The 19,214-nt window shown below is 38.2% G+C and overlaps 1 protein-coding gene across 1 annotated transcript in view; it reads right to left on the reverse strand.

Annotated features, from left to right (window-relative positions):
- Positions 1-19,214, reverse strand: part of fars2 (phenylalanyl-tRNA synthetase 2, mitochondrial) — a 249,150-nt gene that overhangs the window by 84,657 nt on the left and 145,279 nt on the right. Inside the window, exon 7 of the mRNA XM_022673398.2 lies at positions 8,618-8,769. Within this exon, the coding sequence (XP_022529119.2) occupies positions 8,618-8,769 (152 nt within the window). The remainder of the gene's footprint in view (positions 1-8,617; positions 8,770-19,214) is intronic.

Here is a 19,214-nt window from a genome sequence, read left to right on the forward strand (position 1 = left end):
TTGATACTGTAAATATTTTAACATTACCATTGTTATTTAGTTTTTTTTTTTTTTTTTTTCTTATTTTATTATTATTCCACATATTTTCTGGAGCCGGTCCTTCTACAATTTTATAAAATATATACACCATTCTAGTACACTCATTCTGTTTGTAAAGTATAATAGTTTCTATACAGAAAGAATCCAGAAACAAATTTTGTTTCCATAAAACTGCTAAACTTGGGTTAAACTTCTAACCCAACATTTAAACTCGCCTACACGTGCCTTTTTTTTTAAAAACTACAATCACCACTAGCATGAACCAACCACCAAACAATTTATTAACAACCATAGCAACAGTGTGGCAATTGTCTGGGAATTATTGAGTTTACATTACATTACATTACATTTGGCAGACGCTTTTGTCCAAAGCGACTTACAATATTGAAGTACAAAAGTAATAGAAGTCAAAGGTAAAAAACTTCTTTTGACAGGGCCTAAAGGAGGTCGAAGGGAAATAAAGGGATAGAGAAGTGAAGGAGGGGAAGAAGGAAATGAGGTTAGAAGTAGTTAGTGTGTTAGAGGTGTTAGGAGAGTAAGTGCTCTTTGAAGAGCTCTGTCTTCAGGAGTTTATTAAAGATAGTGAGAGATTCTCCTGATCTGGTAGTAGAAGGTAGTTAGTTAGAGGTGTTAGGAGAGTAAGTGCTCTTTGAAGAGCTCAGTCTTCAGGAGTTTATTAAACATAGCGAGAGATTCTCCTGATCTGGTAGTGGAGTTTAATCAATCATCAAGTTAATCATCTGACCAATTAGTTACCTATTTCACTGATATAAATCAAACACTTGATGTTTAATTCAGACAGCTTTACATCAAATCATTCAATGTCTTCCTCTGAATAAGAATGATTTGATTGAATTATGAGCAAACATTAGCTGACAGGGTTTGCACTGACTACAAATCATTCACAGCTTCTGCAGAAACTGTGCTATCTAGTAGAAGACAATACACAGAATGTAATACTAAACAGGAATAAAAATGCTTTTAATATTCAGATTGATTTAATTGGTTAATAGGAATAAAAAGCCACTGTTTTTTTTTCAATAAATCATCATGCAAATTGTTAGACAGCAATTGCTGAATCAGGTGGAATAAGGCATTTTTAATAAGAATATGGCAAATAAAAAGTCAACTGTCAAAAATCAGTTTTAAAGCAGTTGTGAAAAGCTGCTGTTTCTCTTTGGTCCTGGTTTGTGTTGTCTGTGTTATGGGTAATCACTGCTGAAAGTTAAGTCCCATCACTGTGTTTATTCAGCACTGATACTGCCTGAATAAACTTTACACCAATTTTGATAGAAGCGAGACAAAAGAGCATAAAAACAAACATGCGCTCTGAGGCTCTGTTTCAACACTACATCTCCAATATCATACCGAGCGTCTCGCTGCGCTATAAGTGCCTGTGCCAGCGCGGGTGTTATATTGCTGTTGTCGTTTGTGGAACAGTGAACTCGGCAAGCGAGGCAACTGTGCATCAGAGGCTGCATCCCTGTCACAGCAGAGGACATCAAGCGGGAAACTGGTTGCCTGACACAATACTGTCAGAATATATGCTAAAAAACAATACGCTATAGTCAAAACTGAGGAGAAAAAGTCTATTTTCAGCTCAACCGTGTCACACTACACCACTGAGCAAATCATCACATTCCCCAATTTGATACTCAATGGCCTGTGATTGATTCATCGGTCAATCTGGTACTGGACTGACTAACTCTTACTAAGCACTAAATTTGGAGCGCTAAATTTAGTGTGCCAAGTCCTGCTGGAAAATGAAATCTGCATCTCTATAAAAGTTGTCAGCAGAGGGAAGCATGAAGTGCTGTAAGATTTTGTGGGAAAACAAAACTGCACTGACTTTAGACTTTTATAACACAGTGGACAAACACCAGCAGATGACATGTCTCTCCAAACCATCACTGATTGTGGAAACTTCACTCTAGACCTCAAGCAGTTTGGACTATGTGTCTCTCCACTCTTCCTCCAGACTCTGATCCCTTGTTTTACAAATAAAATGTAAAATTTACTGATGATCAGTGATGGTTTGGAGAGACATGTCATCTGCTGGTGTTGATCCACTGTGTTTTATTATCAAGTCTAAAGTCAGTGCAGTTTTGTTTTCCCACAAAATCTTACAGCACTTCATGCTTCCCTCTGCTGACAATGTTTATAGAGATGCGGATTTCATTTTCCAGCAGGACTTGGCACACTGCCTACACTGTCAAAAGTACCAATTGGTCTTATATAATATTCTAATTTCTGATACACTGATTTTTGGGTTTTATTGGCTGTAAGCCATAATCATCAAGAATAAAATAAATAAACACTCAAAATAGATCACTCTGTGTTTAACATCTATATAATAAACGAGTTTTACATTTTGAAATGGATTACTAAAATAAAGTAACTTTTTTTTAATGATATTCAAATTTTTTTAAAGATGCAGTAGTATATATCATGTTTTTTTCTTTCCAATAAATTTTCCTTTTCAGCCATTTCCTTATTTTTAAATCTACGCTGACCTGCCAAAAGTCATGAGATAATAGGAAGCATTATTGTATTTCAGGAGTTCTGAAAAGTCTCATGATAGATACTGAACACTGCACTGACCAGTAGGATATTTGTGTCAATCCTCCTGCATTTAATGTGACTGTAATTTCTACCACACAATTAGTGAGAATTGCTTTTTTTATGACATTTTACCTGCACGACTTTAGGAATGAAATGTTCCATGCTTTTGGCACCCACTTTTAGGCCATGCAAGTACGATTATAGCCAGTAGTCAAACCTCACTCACAAGATAACACCTCACAATTTATAGAGGTGTGGGTGTTCCCAAGCTGTTACAAGAGGTTTCACCATAGAAAGAATGCCATAGAAGAATGCTTTCTTTTTACTCCAGAGTGTTCTAATATGTTGGTAATACTTCTCTAAAGGGACTAGACATGCTGTGTATGTACATTTATGATAAAATATCCATACACCTTGGGTTGTATAGTATAATATGCGTCCCTTTCTTAAGGATCTATCAGTTTTTTATTCAGACAGTGATGTTAGAAATGCTAATCAGTGCAACACCAGCATTAGCCTGTCTAACAGATTAAGCACAGCTTTTAAACAGGGTGCTGGTAGGAGCTGCCAAAAATGAGAATTAGTGATGTTTGCTGTCTAGCTTGATTACTGATGCTGTTGTTGTCTTGAAATTATACACTTGTTGCTGTGTTTTCATCTACAGTATGTTGATTCTGTTATAATAATGTAACAGGATTGACATCCTGATCAGGTTATGTTGTTATGCTGTTGTTTGTTAAATACTGATGTGAAAGAATTGAGGTAACTGTTCTTTGATTTGGGTTTCTGTAGAGTATATTACCATTAGCATTAGCCTTCACTCGATTCTAAATGTGCTGTTCAGTGTTGGTTTAAAATAAATAAAGGTGTGTGGTTTTCCTGCTGGTAAACCAGATTGTTTTATACAGTACCAGATATTGTGTTATGTATTTGTGCTCCACAGTAAAACAGTTCCACTCTGCAGACTAGACTTACTAAAATCTTATATTTACCATCTGAGAACTCTCCTTAGTGCTGCTAGATAGACAATAACGTCTAATGCTAATGGCGAATTTATTCACCACTCCATAATGCTTAGATTGTGATCAAAATAGGCAATAGCTGATCCATTAAAATACTGTAAGCCCTGAACTTGAGCCCCCAGATTAAATCAGGACATATTTTACCGATAGAGTGTCTGTTTCAACAGTTTAGTTGAACGTTTGTACTTGTCTACTGCATATAAAATGTTTTCAAATCTATGTGAGACATCTCTGACACAACATTTGCTGCCAAAATGAAAGGCAGCTCAGTTTCAAGGTGTTAGTAATCTTGTTCCTCAGAGAGTTATTTGCCATGAGGTGCCATATTGAGTATCCAGTGGCCAGTATAAAAGAATGGTAATTAATATGCCACATTTAACATACCTGCTTCCCATTCACACATGGAACCCTGGAACTCTAACAAGTCACATTACAATAGAGAGGGATAACAACACAATCAGATACAATTTAGACATGTACTCATTTACTTGAGTTGCCAGGTATTTAGACATCAATGTCTGTGTTTTGAGTTACTTTCAGAGGATAGTAAATCTATACTGATATACAAGCTGTACACTGACTACTCTAACTTATATACAAGTTTCATTACTACTACTACTAGTATAGTTTTAAGTGTTGTCCCATGAAAAGTGTGAGTGGTGTTCTCATTTTTGTTGGATACTGTAGGTGAGCATTAGCATATCATAATAAAGCAGTAAAAGTGTAAAAGTGTATTGGTTTATGTGTGTATGGGTGAATTAGTGTTGTATAAAGCAGTAATTGAACAGATAAGTATTAGCAAACTGAATGTTAACATCATCATATTAGTGGAGCTGCAGAGGACGGCCGAGTCAGCAGTACTGCAGAGAAAGAGAGAGAGAGATACAGAGAGAGAGAGATACAGAGAGAGAGAGAGAGAGAGACAATGAAAATACCAGAAGACGCTTCTGCTTCCAGAAAGCCATGTTTCTGTAAAGGTTACTGCAGGAGACAGGAGTAGGGGACAGACGTGACGTGATTGGCCGTCCTCTGGCTGTAATTAGCGGAGTGTGTGGCGGTGGGATACGGAGGACAGATGGAGAGGAGTGCGGTTCACAAGCAAGAAGTTCCGCCCATTCTGAGTGTTCTGAGTGTTCGGTATTTAGTGCAGCACTCTGACACCCACACAACTGCAGCAACAGCACACAATTATTTATACACAACATTTACACGGTAATTCATGCACACACACACACACACACACACACACAAATCCAACAAAACCACACCCAGAAATGAGAAATAGAAATGAGTAAATTTGTACAGACAAGTGGCTGAAAGCACACAGACGCAGGATCAACTTTGAGATAAGTATAGACACACACACACACACGCATATTAATGTGTTCTCTGCTCATCTCTGCCCCGATCCATATTCCCAAACCCAACCAGCAGCTCACCTCAGTCCACACCCTTATTTATGGATGTCATTAGGAGAGAGGGAGAGAAAAAGCTGCTATTTAAAAAAGATTAAGAGAGGGGACAGAGACGAATGCTTGCGGCCTTTTTTACGCACTGCAGATCCAGCCTCTGTCACACACCCACAGCCCAGCTACTCCCCTCTAAATATCATACATCAACAGGCCGAGAGAGACGATCACACAGGTGGAGAGAGAGAGAGAGAGAGAGAGAGAGAGAGAGAGAGAGAGAAAGAATAGAGGCAGGAGCATGGATATCTAGAATAAATAATGAAACAATTTTGAGAAAGAAAATAAAGAAAATGGTAAGAAAGACAATGGCGCAATGGCAAGAGAGAGAGAGAGAGAGAGAGAGAGAGAGAGAGAGAGAGAGAGAGAGAAAGAGAGAGAGAGAGAGAGAGAGAGAGGCAGTTATTAAGAATGAGAGAAATATAAGAATATAGGATAGAGAAAGAAAACAGAGAAAGAAATTTAAAAAATGGTAAGAAACACAAAGGTAAGCGAGAGAGAGAGAGATAATGTGAAGTGAGAGGGAAGACTAGAAAAAAGAGGAAATGCTAGAGGACAGAAAAAGAGAGGTGAGTGGAAAAATGACAAAAAAATAGGAAAAGTAAGAGAGAAAGTAAGAGAGATAGATAATAAGGTGAATGGGGTGAATAAAAAATAATGTGAGAGATGGAAAAGAGAAAGAAAGAGAGAAGAGAGAAAAATTGAGAAAGAAATGAAGGGGAAACAGAGAGGGGGTGATGAAAAATGAGAGCATGCAGGGAGAAAAGAGATTGAAGGGTAAGAAATAGAAGCACACACAAAGAGGAGAGGCAAAGAAAAATAGAGAGAGAAGGTGGAAGGGAGGAGAAGGAGAAAGAGAGATAATGGAGGGTTAAAGGGGCAAAAAATGGAGACTGAGAAAGTTAATGGTAAGGAAGAGTAAGAGAAGCAGTTGTGAGAGAGAAAAAGGATAAAAGAGAATGTGGAATAGAAAGAGAATGCAGAGTAAGAGATAGCAAGACAGGCAGAGAAGAGAGGGAAAAAATGGAGAAAGAGGGTGGAAAGGAGGAGAGAAGAAAGAGAGAAGGAATTATGAGAGAGAGGAATGGGGTAGAGAAAAAGAGGAGAGGCGATGAAGGAATATATAGAATATGGTAAGAAAGAAAAGAAATGCAAAAAGAAAACAAAAGGGAGGAAAGAATGGGCAAGAAGAAAAAGAGAGTAAGAGAACAAGGAGGGAGTATGGGAGGAAAGAGAGAGTGAATAAATGGAGGAATGGAGAGAGAGGGGGGTTAGAAGTATAAGAATAATTGGAGAAAGGACCATTGAAAAGAAATAGAAGAGTGTATTGGGAAAAGAGAGTGACTGAATGGAGAAAGGAATGAGGAGAGAGAGAGAGAGAGAGAGAGAGGGAGCAGGGCCTGTAATGTGCTTGAAGTGCTTAATAAAGAGAGTATAATGTCTGGAGCATTAGTGTTGAAATGAAGCCAGTGAGAGCTGTTGACCCCGGAGCTCAGGTCAAGAGAAATGAGCCAGGCTGCACAATAGCCCCACATTCAGCTTAAAGAACACACTCTAATACGACCACCATTAGCAGCGCAAGAGACCACCACAGGACCCCTGCTGACAAGATATTAGAGCTGGGTGATATGGCAAAAACATCGTATCGCAATATTTAAGAAATTATACACTCAAGGTTCATGCTATAACATGTAATATTGGCACTGCTGTGCTGATCTACAGAACAACGTGCCAATATTAAACATTATAGCATGAACCTTGAGTGTATAATTGTGATTATACCACAGTACCATTATTGCTATTAAATGATTTTGAGTTAAAGAGGATGAGAATATATGATCTAAAAAAGTTTCGGCCGAGCTCTGCATTGTTGCTAGGTTAGCGTAATGGCCTCTATTATCAGCCATTCCAGTCAAACTTCTGGAAATCTAAGCTTACTGTAAATAAACGTTAACTGGAAAATATATACACTAATAACAACTCTTAACCTGATACTGGTGGCTGATAATGTGTAATAATGCGTATTTTCGAATCGCTTTATTTGTGGGACCGCATCTTTGCCTGCTCCGTCAATTGGAGACATGGCATTTCTGCACTGTGCCTATAATATCTGTGGTGTTTAATGATATCGCATTTGGTTTGTATTTGGCTTGTAAGCGCTGCATCATTGCTAGGTTACCTGTATGTGGCGCATTAATACATGGAGAGCTTCAGTTCACAGTGCATTACCAGCTGATAACGGCACTCATAAAATGCCTCTCAGCAAATCACATTGCAGGTCCGGAACTAACTGTGGTATAATTTAAAGATATTTTAACAATACACAGTTCTGGGTTAAACTATATTTAAAGGCTACATACATAGAAGCTTCATAACACATTCATAAGCATTGAATAATGTATTTATAAAGCAATATTTGGAAATTTACGACTTTTTTTTTGCTATTACTCTTAACATGACATAAATTCTATGAATGATTTTGAGGTCCTAAAATAAAAAAGTGGGGATGCATTTTATTTTCCTTTCATAACACCTTTATTAATCAGAATGCTTTAGACGTGTTATGTACTGTAAATCTTATTTTATGCCTTAAACAGTTTTAAACAGTTTTTTCTCTTTCATCAACCATATATAATAAGTTTTACATATAATACCCTATTCACTTGTGCATGTTATATCAATGCAATCTCATTTATTTAATTCTTCATTCAAGTCTTATGCAATGTTGCGAGCAATGTCATGAAATAATGTCATATTAACATGATGATGCATAAATCCATGCTTGTTAATACCAATCCATTACTGATTAAATAATAAACTAATATCACAGCCTAGTCTATTTGAGTGTTGTTGCTGACCATGTGCATCCCTTCACAGCCACAATTTACCATCTTCCAACAGCTACTTTCAGTATAATGATTCAACATGTCACAGAGCAAAGCACATTATCTCAAACTGATCTCATGAAACTTCAGTGTTCTTAAATAGATTTCCCAGTTATTTGCTATGAAATGAAAGAATTATTCACAAGACTGTGAGAGTGCGTCAGAAAAAAAAACAGCAGGAAAAGTGTTAAACAAGAAGAATCGAGGCTATTTCTAGCAGTAAAAAGACAGCAGTCTTGGTGATTTAGTGGCGTCATGGTCATACATAGCAATTTTTCACGAGAAGAACTGTAGTTCTTGGACCAGTTCCGTTCAGGCTTATAAGAACCATGGTGCTTTTCAGCAAACCAGCCCATGTTTCCATTAGTTTTAGCGAAAATGTAAAAACGTCACATGATCATAAGTCATCAACAGAGGGCGTTGCACAGTGGCGGTGAACACGGTTCCCAGTGAATAACCAAGCATTACACGGTTCCCACTCTGAACGAACCTTCCTGATTCCGAAACCTCCTTTTTTTGGTGGAAACGCGTCAAACTGGTCAAAATTAGGTTCGCAAACCAGAGCTTTGCTGGATCCATGTTGTTGAAAAAGCACAAACAGTGACATAACATGAAAGTAATTTAAGTTTATTTGTTTTCTTACTTTGGATGAGTGAACTGATCTGCCAGCGTGACCTTCTCCACCAAATCTCCTCCAATGGTGCGAACCAAGTCGTAGAAGTCGTTCTCTGTGTAGCCTTCATCCGGCAGCCAGAAGGAGATATTGTTGAATAGTGGTGGGAATTTACTCAGGGTCTGATAAATACAGAGATAGAGAGAGAGAGAGAGAGAGAGAGAGAAAGATAACTGGTTGAAAGCATCATGTAGCATAGCTTTATTTATTTAAATGATTGGCACAGTTTATGTGAACACAATCAGTGGGCAAATGGGTGGTGGTGGGGTGAGTTGGGTGTGGTACAGCCGCTCAGCCACAGGGGGCAGCCTCTGCTCTCCCCGTAGCATTGATAAGGTTTCTTTTGGCCGAGACGCTGAAAGTGTCTGAGGTTAAGTGACGTTTAAGGGTTAACTTTACCTAGTACAAACAGTGCTATATCTTTTTAACTGTATCTCTGAAAACATTTTGTCCTTTGAGTTTTAGAGCTATAAAATTGACTCAGAATCAGAGGCGATATGATTGCATGTATAAATATTCATGAGCAAGAGCCAAAATCCTGTCTTTCTTCAGAGACCTCTAATTCAGTGATCTAAAGCAGGGTTATACAGAAACACCAGAGCATTTTTTTAAATGAATGAAAAAACGAAGGAATAACCATGGCCAAAATTAAAGAAATGAGTTATGTCATCTTTAAATGAATGTTAAATCTTCGGTTAAAAAAAAAAGTGCATGCGTAACTTGCCTCAAGCCATCAAATCGCACACTTATCACATTCATGTGCTTCTATAATTTCTTACACTATAAAACACAAAATCATCTATAAAAATGGGCAAAAGAACATTTCACTGTTAAAACCTGCAGTTGTAGTGCATCCGGGAGCATTAAAAGTGTTCTTATTATTTCCATTGTTTTAGACAGGCCTGTCACTGTGGGTGGACCTCAGGGGACCATGCCTGCCCGGTTAAATTGCAAGGCCTGCCAAAAACTTGTTGCACACAAGGCTGGCATTTCAATTTTACATACACCAAATTATTTTTATTTCTCATAAAAAAATAAAAGCATTCCTGGTGTCCAGTGAGAGCAGGTAGACTTCGGACCACTGGGAGCTGCACCAAAACACCATATAGACCAAATAGGAGCATTATACCAGCCAATTCTGAAGTGAAATGTCAGAACATCTATATGTGAGAATGTGTGAGAAGAATATGGGTCATGCAGCAAGACAATGACCTTAAGCACACAAGTTATTCTACCAAACAACGGTTAAAGAAAAAAAAATCATAAATAAGGGGTAACAGATTATAAGGCGCATTTTAAGAGACACTATAAAAAACTCAAACTAAACTCAAACTAGTGCTGAATGTTAATCTACACAGATATTTCTCTCCTAAAACTGTTTATTTGGGTGAGTAAAGCGCTTCCGTTTATTTACAGTAAGCTTAGATTCCCAAATTTCTCCGGCAGTAAGGCTGGAGCATTAGCCGCCCACAGCGCTACACTTAGGAACACTGAGCTGATAAGCCAGGGTGATATTAGCTAGCGGTTTATCCCACGTTGCTTGTTTTAACACGGTAAACGTGCAGGCTATAGTCTGATAAAAATCAGATCTGAATGGTGAAATAGCTAGTGCAGTTAGTGGCTAATGCTAATGCTCCTCCAACAGCGCTAGTCGAGGTTAGCAGCAGGCTACAGGCCAATATTACTCACCTCTAAATGGGAAAATAGCGGTTAGCAGCTAATGCTAAAGCTGAAAACTGAAACTTCTATATAACGCTGTACTTCAGCGGAGTGGGTTTACAGCTTCTTACAACTTGACTGATACAATTCATACAAAATGCACACCAAATTAAAGGGCACACTGACAATTTTGGGGAAAATTAAAGGATTTTAAGTGCGACTTATAGCGCAAAAATATGGTAGCTATAATATGACTTTTTGTGTGTTATTGTATGTTATAAAACTTACTTACTTTTACTTTATCAGAAGGTTTACAAACTTTTTACAAACACAGGGGTGCCCACACTTTTACATGTAGTTGTACAGTAAAGCTTAGAGATATTAAAGTTTAAACAGTGTAGTGGAGCTGAATTCACTCCTTGTTCTTGTTGTCCAGAGATCTTACTTTAAAGATGTACAGATTAAGGAAGATACGTTGTGTAAGAATAATTATCTTTTTTTTTTTGGTTACAATTTAGAAATAGTTATCGAACAAAAGTATTGTTTGGGTATAAGTACCAAATTTAAAGTATCATATCGGTACCTATTCTGAACATTTTAAAATGATATCCAGCCCTACCTACTAGTAAGGATCTTGTCTAATGCTTTCATCCAGCCCTGCGCACAACCTCTGAGAGAACAGAGAACATTAAGCTCTACACCTGACCACACGATGATGCCCAAGCGGCCGATTTGTCACAAGAGAGAGGAAGAGAAAGTGTCCATTTTTGTCCTGGAGAACTGGCGGCCACAAATATAGAACAGCTGGGGATCAAACCGGAATCTGCAATGCTGAGCTGTTCTCTGACGGCCCCCCCTCAGGGCCGAATCCTGACTCTGTAACGTCTGCAGCTCTCGCATTCTCATCAGCCACCACCTAATGACAACATCTGCTTCCACACAAACACAAACAAATCAAACTAAACAGACAAAAACCGCTCATGAGGAACACGCCGCAGTGACACAAAGCAGCTAAACAATCTGTTATTAAGACTGCAGACACAATTAAGCCTGCTCTGCGCCTCGTCTCCGACAGAAAGAAGCACAGAGAAGCACAGAGCTCAGCCATAAATAAGGCCTGAAACAGGATGACGATACTAAATGCTGGTGTAGAGGGAGAAGCGAAGGCATTAGCAGAGAAACAGGAGCACAGAACAGAAGCCTGAATAAAGGACTGGGAGAAGGAGGGGAGAAAAGTGCTGCTTTGAAGACACTGCAGCAGTTGGAGGCCAGCGGAGAGGGTGAGTGAAAGAATCTAGGGGTTTAGATGAGAGGGAGAGGAGATGGCTTTGACTGCGAGTTCCACACCAAAAAACACTCCAACAAAACGATAAACAGGGCAGCTCTACATAATGAGCAACGGGAGAGAAATGTGGCTGAACAAGTCATTACAGGGTCCGTGGAAGAGGTGGAAATAGCCAATTCAAGCAGTTCCCTGCAGTGAAATAAAACACTTAAAAACAGCCTGAGACAGTTTAGAGAAAAGAAACCAACTGTACGGCATACTGTTACCTTCCAAACGGACAAAAACAACAGAAGAAATCAGGATACAAAAAGCTACTCTACATCATTATTCTCCACTTTACAATAAGGGTACAGTAATTAACCGTACTTACAACAGAACGTCTCAACTAATCAATAATTAACACTAGTTAAGACAATATTAACCAAAGAATGTTTCAATTAATTCTTTTTTTTACAATATTCCTAAGCATTAAAATGTAGTATGTTTTTATTACTAAATCTTAACTAGAGTCAAGTAATTATTTGTTGAGACATTACTTAATCTTTTAATAATTTAACATTTTTTTTTAGTATCATAAGTATTATTATATGTACCTTTATTGTAAAGTGCTGTAATTACTTAAGAAGAAATACCAGTCAATCAGGGAGGTTTGGTGTCATATAGTATATTATGTGTAATAACTGTAATACATAAACTAATATAATTTCATATAATAATTCCCTCTGGTATGAGACCCCAATCACCAACAACCCTAAAATGCAGGAATAGGAGCATATTAGGAAATGAAATGACATGAACAGGCAAAACATGAAATATATTGGGTTTATACATCCATACATCACACATACGTAGGGTCTGCAATAAAATTCAAGTCACAAAGTAAATGGAAGAAATGCTTTTTTTTTTTCTTTCAACTTGCATTTTCCATAAAACCCCAACTAAAGTGACCGTCTATTTCTACATAGAGTTAACAAGTTAGTGTTTTATCTTGTTCCAGGTCATTTACATTTTGGAGGTACTTTATATATTTCATAGAATGGATGGTCTGGAAAAATAAAATCTACAGATCAGCTTAATGCTGTAAAAAGAGAAAATGTGTGTGTAAATTCATATTTGTCACTGAACTATGGTTTAACCCCTTTACAGACCTTGGAACGGATATAGGCTACAAGTGTAGATAATACAAAAAAACATTTTCTCTGCAGTAAAATAGGTTATTTACCTTCTGAAAAAATTGAGTGATTAAAGACTCCTACAGGTTATTTGGAGAAGCTGCCTGTTCACTCTCTACTGCACCTAACAATTTCAGATCAGTAACAGAAATCAACCCAAATTCTTCAAGTTTGAAAAAAGACATAAAAACTAGACAACTGTAACCAAACGAAAGGTTTGGAGGAAATTAAATGTCCGATTTGTATTCAGGAAAATGCTGATTTTAAAATGATGTTTAGGAAAGTGACAATTTTATGATTGGCTTTGCCAAACATTCACACAAAGCAATCCAGACTGTTCTCATACAGAGTTCCCCAATGGTGGAACAAACTACCTTCCACTACCAGATCAGGAGAATCTCTCACTATCTTTAATAAACTCCTGAAGACAGAGCTCTTCAAAGAGCACTTACTCTCCTAACACCTCTAACTAACTACCTTCTACTACCAGATCAGGAGAATCTCTCACTATCTTTAATAAACTCCTGAAGACTGAGCTCTTCAAAGAGCACTTACTCTCCTAACACCTCTAACACACTAACTACTTCTAACCTCATTTCCTTCTTCCCTTCCTTCACTCCTCTATCCTATTATTCCCCTTTGACCTCTTTTAGGCCCTGTCTAAAGATGTTTTACCTTCTATTACTTTTGTACTTCACTATTGTAAGTCGCTTTGGATAAAAGCGTCTGCCAAATGTAATGTAATGTAATGTAATGATTCATTATATTTTTAAAGTTGCAGATTTACATTTTTTATATTATTTCTATTCCAATTAAAATTAGAATTTGTAGTAACGTTTATTTTCAGGGGTTTAATTCTTTTAGGCTGAAAACAGGCCTATGTGGGCATATATGTGATTTAGCTGTAGCTTTGTCCTTTGACAGAAGATCTGACGTTCTGAATCTGTAGTTAAAAAGGACAAAGACAGATACTCTCAATGGATCTCCAGCTAGACGCTTCAGGCAGAGTTCACTCTCAGCTAATGGCTCATAACTGCTTCTCCAGCTCATACACACTGACAGACATACGAAGGTTCGGGTGACGTGAACCCAACAGGCCTCTGGGCCTCTTCTGGAGCCTAGGGTTAAATATACACTTATGCCCCAAGGCCAGTCCCCACCCACAGGGCCAAAACGTTCACACAGGCCCTCCGGGTCCTAAAAAGCTCCTAACTCTTACAAGATCCTTCCAACCTCTCACAAGCTTCTGGGTTTGCTGGCCTCGTGTGTTGAATACCAAGCAGAAGGAGATGAAAGGTGTTCCTGCAGAAGAGAACACATGTGGGGAGGCAGAGGAAACGTTCACGCTGAGAAAAGTGACCAATTCATTCTCAAACACTCCTTCCAAACACTTAAAAAAAGGTAAAAAGCTACTATCTGTGAAACATCACAAAATATACTGTTTTTACATAATGCCACACAGAACTATACTAAAATAAACTGTGTATTTAAAAAAAAACACAACAGAAAAAAAGTAGAATAAGACATCTCAGACTTTAAAGGTCCTGTATTCTACAGGTATACTGGACTGGTTTTCTTGCCTCAAGGTCTCCTTATACACTGGCAGTCAAAGGCTATTTTTCTTTTGCTGTAATCACTGGTACATTCAGACAAACAAACAACAATAAAATAAAACAACAGGAGATGAAAACCCTATTTGAACAGGATTAGTTCTACACAGGGAGGTGCGGTGATGTATTTTTAATACAGTTTTTCAGTGATTTTTAGCCCTTTCCAAATGTAAAGTCAACTGATGTAATTTTACATCATTACCAGTTTACTTCCGTAAAACAAGCCATACACTTCATAACATTTTAGGTTATGTTAAATCAACATAGATCAGCACACACTAAGAAAAATAAGTACAGATTTGTACTTAAAAGGGTACAAACACACACTTGTCGCTGGGGCTGTACCTTATATTGAGGTACAAAAAAGTTCCTTTCAGAGAAAGTCCTTTTTTGTACCCATGTTTTTGTGCCAGTAAAGATTATAAAGATTATAATCATTATCATCAATTAAATATGTGTCAAAAACTTGATGATCCAAAATTGTCTGGCTTTCAAAAAAAATTAAAAATTAAAAATTGCAATTAAAATATATATTGTTTATGAGTACAGTGATACAGAATACTGAATGTACCCTTTGGCTGGTTAAATGGTACAAATTTGTACTTATTGCTGTTAGAAATTACTTTGTACTTCAGAGGGAACAAATCTGACCCTGTAAAGACCAGTATTGTACCTTTGAGGTTACAATTACGAAGAATGTACCTTTGAGTACAAAAAAGTACTCGTATCGTACCTCTGTTTTTTAGAGTGCATATAGGAACGATAGTGGCTCAGTAGCTACAGCACTGGGTCATTCATCAGTGACAGTCTGGGCTTTTTTTTTAAAACCTGCAACTGCCCTTGAGCAAACCCCCTTAACCATCACTGTTTTCCGGTAATTGCAGCAATGGCTGCCCACTGCTCCAGGCACATGTGCTCACTGTGTGTTTGTGCTCAATTGTGGTGTTTGTGTATGTGTTAATTTCTGGGATGGGTCAAGGAGAGAAGCCCCATTCCATCTGAAATTCCAGCACAACTATGGTATATATTGTTGTCTCGTCTTGTGTAAATATAATATTAGCTGGTGGGGGTTAAAATGTCACAGTACATGTGAATTCATACCATCATTACTTTTCCGTACAGTGAGGATTGTTTGCCTTTGGTTTCTCTGGGCAATTTAAAATCGCTGCCTTACACAATGCGCCAGAATCCTTTATCATAAACCCTGTGCAGGGGTGCAGCGCTTCCTATTATACTGCATTACCATGAATCATCTGACGGAAAAAGGGAGTAAAGGGAAAAAGAGGGAGAGTGAGAGAAAGACAGAGGGAATGTGGAATCTAGAGGAGAGAAGGATAAAAAAGAGAGAAAGTGTGAGAGAACACAAGCAAGAAAGAGCAAACAATGGAGAGAGAGAGAGAGAGAGAAAGAGAGAAAGAGAGAAAGAGAGAGAGTAAGGGAAGTAAGAGAGGTGCAGGAATTAGAGAGAGAGCAAGCAAGATACTGAAAAAGAGAATGTAAGATGAGGGAAAAAAGAGGAAAAGAGGGAGAGATATCATAGAAAGAGTGAGTGAGAGGAGAGAGAGAGAGAGCAAGAGGGAGAGAGAGCATTAAAGCAACAGAGCAAGCAAGAGACTAAGAAAGAGAAAGTGAGATGAGGAAAAGAGATATATAGAGAAAGAGTGAGTGAGAGCAGGAGAGAAAGAGAGAGAGAGATACAGAGATAGAGAGATAAAGCAATAAAGCAACAGAGCAAAGTGAATGTGCGAGACCAGGGTGGAATAGAGAGATATAGGAAGAGAGAGATACAGAGAGACTGAATGAGTGAGTGAGTGAGAGGGAGGGGGGGGAGAGAGGTGGAGATGGGGGGAGGAGAGAGGGGTGGGGCACAGAGAGAGAGAGAGAGAGAGAGAGAGAGAGAGAGAGAGAGAGAGAGAGAATATGCATACGCTGCAGATCTGGGAGGTGTTCCTCTGGTCACTGGGGGGTTGCTTGCTCCTTGATGGGCTTTTCTCCAGAGGCGGCAACGATAAATAACTTCAACATGAGGATCAGACAGGCAGACAGCTACATCTCTCTCCCGCCTGTGTGTGTGTGTGTGTGTGTGTGTGTGTGTGTGTGTGTGTGTGTGAGTAATGGACAGCGGGCAGAGAGGGAGATGGGCTGAGGAATGACCTGCAGCCAGAGAGCGAAGGTGATCACTCACTCACACTCTTTCTGCAGGACTGCTACACTGTCACTGTCCAGTCTGTCACTGACACACACACACACACACACACACTTTGGTATACACTATACTGTGACTGCTCACTCCAAGTCTATGACTAAAGCACTTAAAAACACTGAGAACTTTAATATAGCATTGACCTGCTAATTGAACTCTGATTAAGTGCACACCTTAATACAATGAATTAGAATATGACTGTCTCAAAGCACATGTCTTAAGCCCCATTTAGACAGCTTTCTTTAACACGGGGGTGAAGTAATATAATTATAGGTTTAAGTGCAGTCCAAATGCATTCGTATTCGTACATTCGTATAGGGTTTTAGAAGTTTATACTGTGTTACTTTATAACACATTCTTCAGGTGTGTCAGAGAGCTGAGCTGAGCAATTAATTTTCTGCTCCTTTTTTTTTTGCTTTGGGAGCTTGAAGCTTTGGGCTACAGTGTGGAAATGGAATTCACACTATGAGCCATTACTAAAGGACACGCTTTGAATATGCATTTTATATGACACAGAATCGTCACTAAAAGAAGCATGTGGCTCAGGCGGTAAAGTAATATTACAGGATTTTACAGATATATGACAATCATAGGAGCAGTTTCAGACTCAGGAGATCCTTTGTCCTGAGAGCCACCAGACTCTTCAACTCCTCCCAGTAAAGCCAGAGGAGAGAAGAGGACAGATGAGGAATGAGTCTCATATGCTTTTTTTTAACACAGCCTATTTTTATCTATACTATAATCACACATTTGCACTTGACACTTCACTGTACATCCTGTACATTTGCACTCCTGGGCACTATGGACGCTTTATAGTACATCCTGTATATTCACAATCCTGGAATCCTGGAAACTACTCACACTTAACTTAAATACAATACAATACAAATATTTCTATCCATCCATCCATCCATTAATCCATCCATCCATCCATTAGCAAGAGTGCCAACACAATCCTCCCTATTACAGCCTATTACAGTCAGTGTGGCTGTATGGAGTAGAAAATTTTAGGCTCATAATGCTACATAATGCTGCTGACATATTAATTATTATTCAAATTAATTCTATCACAGGTGCTCTAAAACTAGTGCACAGTAGTGAAGATAAGCATGCAGTGAATGTGAATTTACAGCACTATTCTCAGCTCGTTTTTCATGTGCAATGTTCTCCCAGTCTGAAAAGCTTCTTGGCTGGTGTAAATGTAAACTGGCTGCTCAGAGAGTTCTGGACACCTGTTCAGCAGAACACCACGGTCCACACACACCTGCTGCTTTCCTGACTCATGACCCTTCACAGGCAAAGCAGAGCAGAAATAAAATCAACTTATAAAAAGATGAAGACCCAGCAGCAGCAGCAGTAGCTAAACTCAGCGTTAAGCTGAAGTGATGGGTTGTTCCAAAAATCTCATTTACACCCTTATTAATATACAAGCGTGAGGTTTCTGACACTGCGACATGAGCTGCTTTCTATTAATGTGATGAGCGGTACAGACATAACTTGAAATTATTTGACCCTTTTTGACCCAAATGGTTTGAATGTGGACAGGTAATTCAAACGTTTAGTTACATACATTAATTTCATAATAAAACATATTTGAGCAATTGTATTATAGATACTGAAGGAGCAGTACTACTTCATTATATGCAGATACAGAGTAATTAGAAGATACTGGATGATTTGTGAAAATTAGCTTTTTTACATTTACAGCATTTTAATAATTTATTTCAATTTATTTATCCCTAAATTGAAAGGCCATTTACCCAACCCACTCATTAGAATATCACGAGTAATACCTTCAACACCAGGAGGGTAAAGACTAGCACATGCCTCCTCCAACACGTGAAGTCAGACTCCACCCCTTTTCTAACTGCTGCTGATGTAGCATTGCACTCGGAAGAAAAGTGCAGGGATCCAGCCAGTTAACAAATGCCTGTGCTGACCGACGTTACCTTTGGAGTGTTGGGGAGAGGGCCCCAACTACCCTCCCAGAAAGAGCATGGCCAATTGTGCTCTCTCAGACTCCAGCTGCTGATGGCAAAGCCGCATGATGCAGAATTTGAACTGATGAACCTTAAATCATAATGGCAGCATCTTACTCTGCTGGGGCACTTGGACTGCCTACTTCAAATGTTTAGTACTAAATTAGTATAATATTTAGAACTACTTAAATCTATGTAGACACTGGTAAATTAGTAGGCAATGTACAATATAATCAATGAAAATTGCTAAATTAAAAAAAAAAGTTTATTTTTTTATTCAAATTTTTATCCCATTTTATCCCCAATTCACAAGGCCAATTAACCAAATCACTCATTAGGACACCCCCTATCACTAGTAATGCACAACCACCTGCACAGCAAAATCAACAGTGTTAAATTAAATACAATTTTTATTAATATTAAATAAGAGTTGAATTTAACAATGTTCTAGATAACATGTGGTCCCACTCACTATGGTGTTAAAATAACTCTACCACAAGTATTTAAAATTTGAGTTAATTAAACACCGTATGGAGTTATATATTAACTCTAGGTAACTCTCATCAGTGTTAACACATTTTACCCCAAAGGGTAAAACAAATCTCAAAATTGTTTTTTTTTTTTTTTTTTTTTCGTTTTTAACTTAGCTCGAAACTATA

The sequence above is a fragment of the Astyanax mexicanus genome, chromosome 6 (assembly GCF_023375975.1).
Source record: "Astyanax mexicanus isolate ESR-SI-001 chromosome 6, AstMex3_surface, whole genome shotgun sequence".
Classification (NCBI taxonomy): Eukaryota; Metazoa; Chordata; class Actinopteri; order Characiformes; family Acestrorhamphidae; genus Astyanax; species Astyanax mexicanus.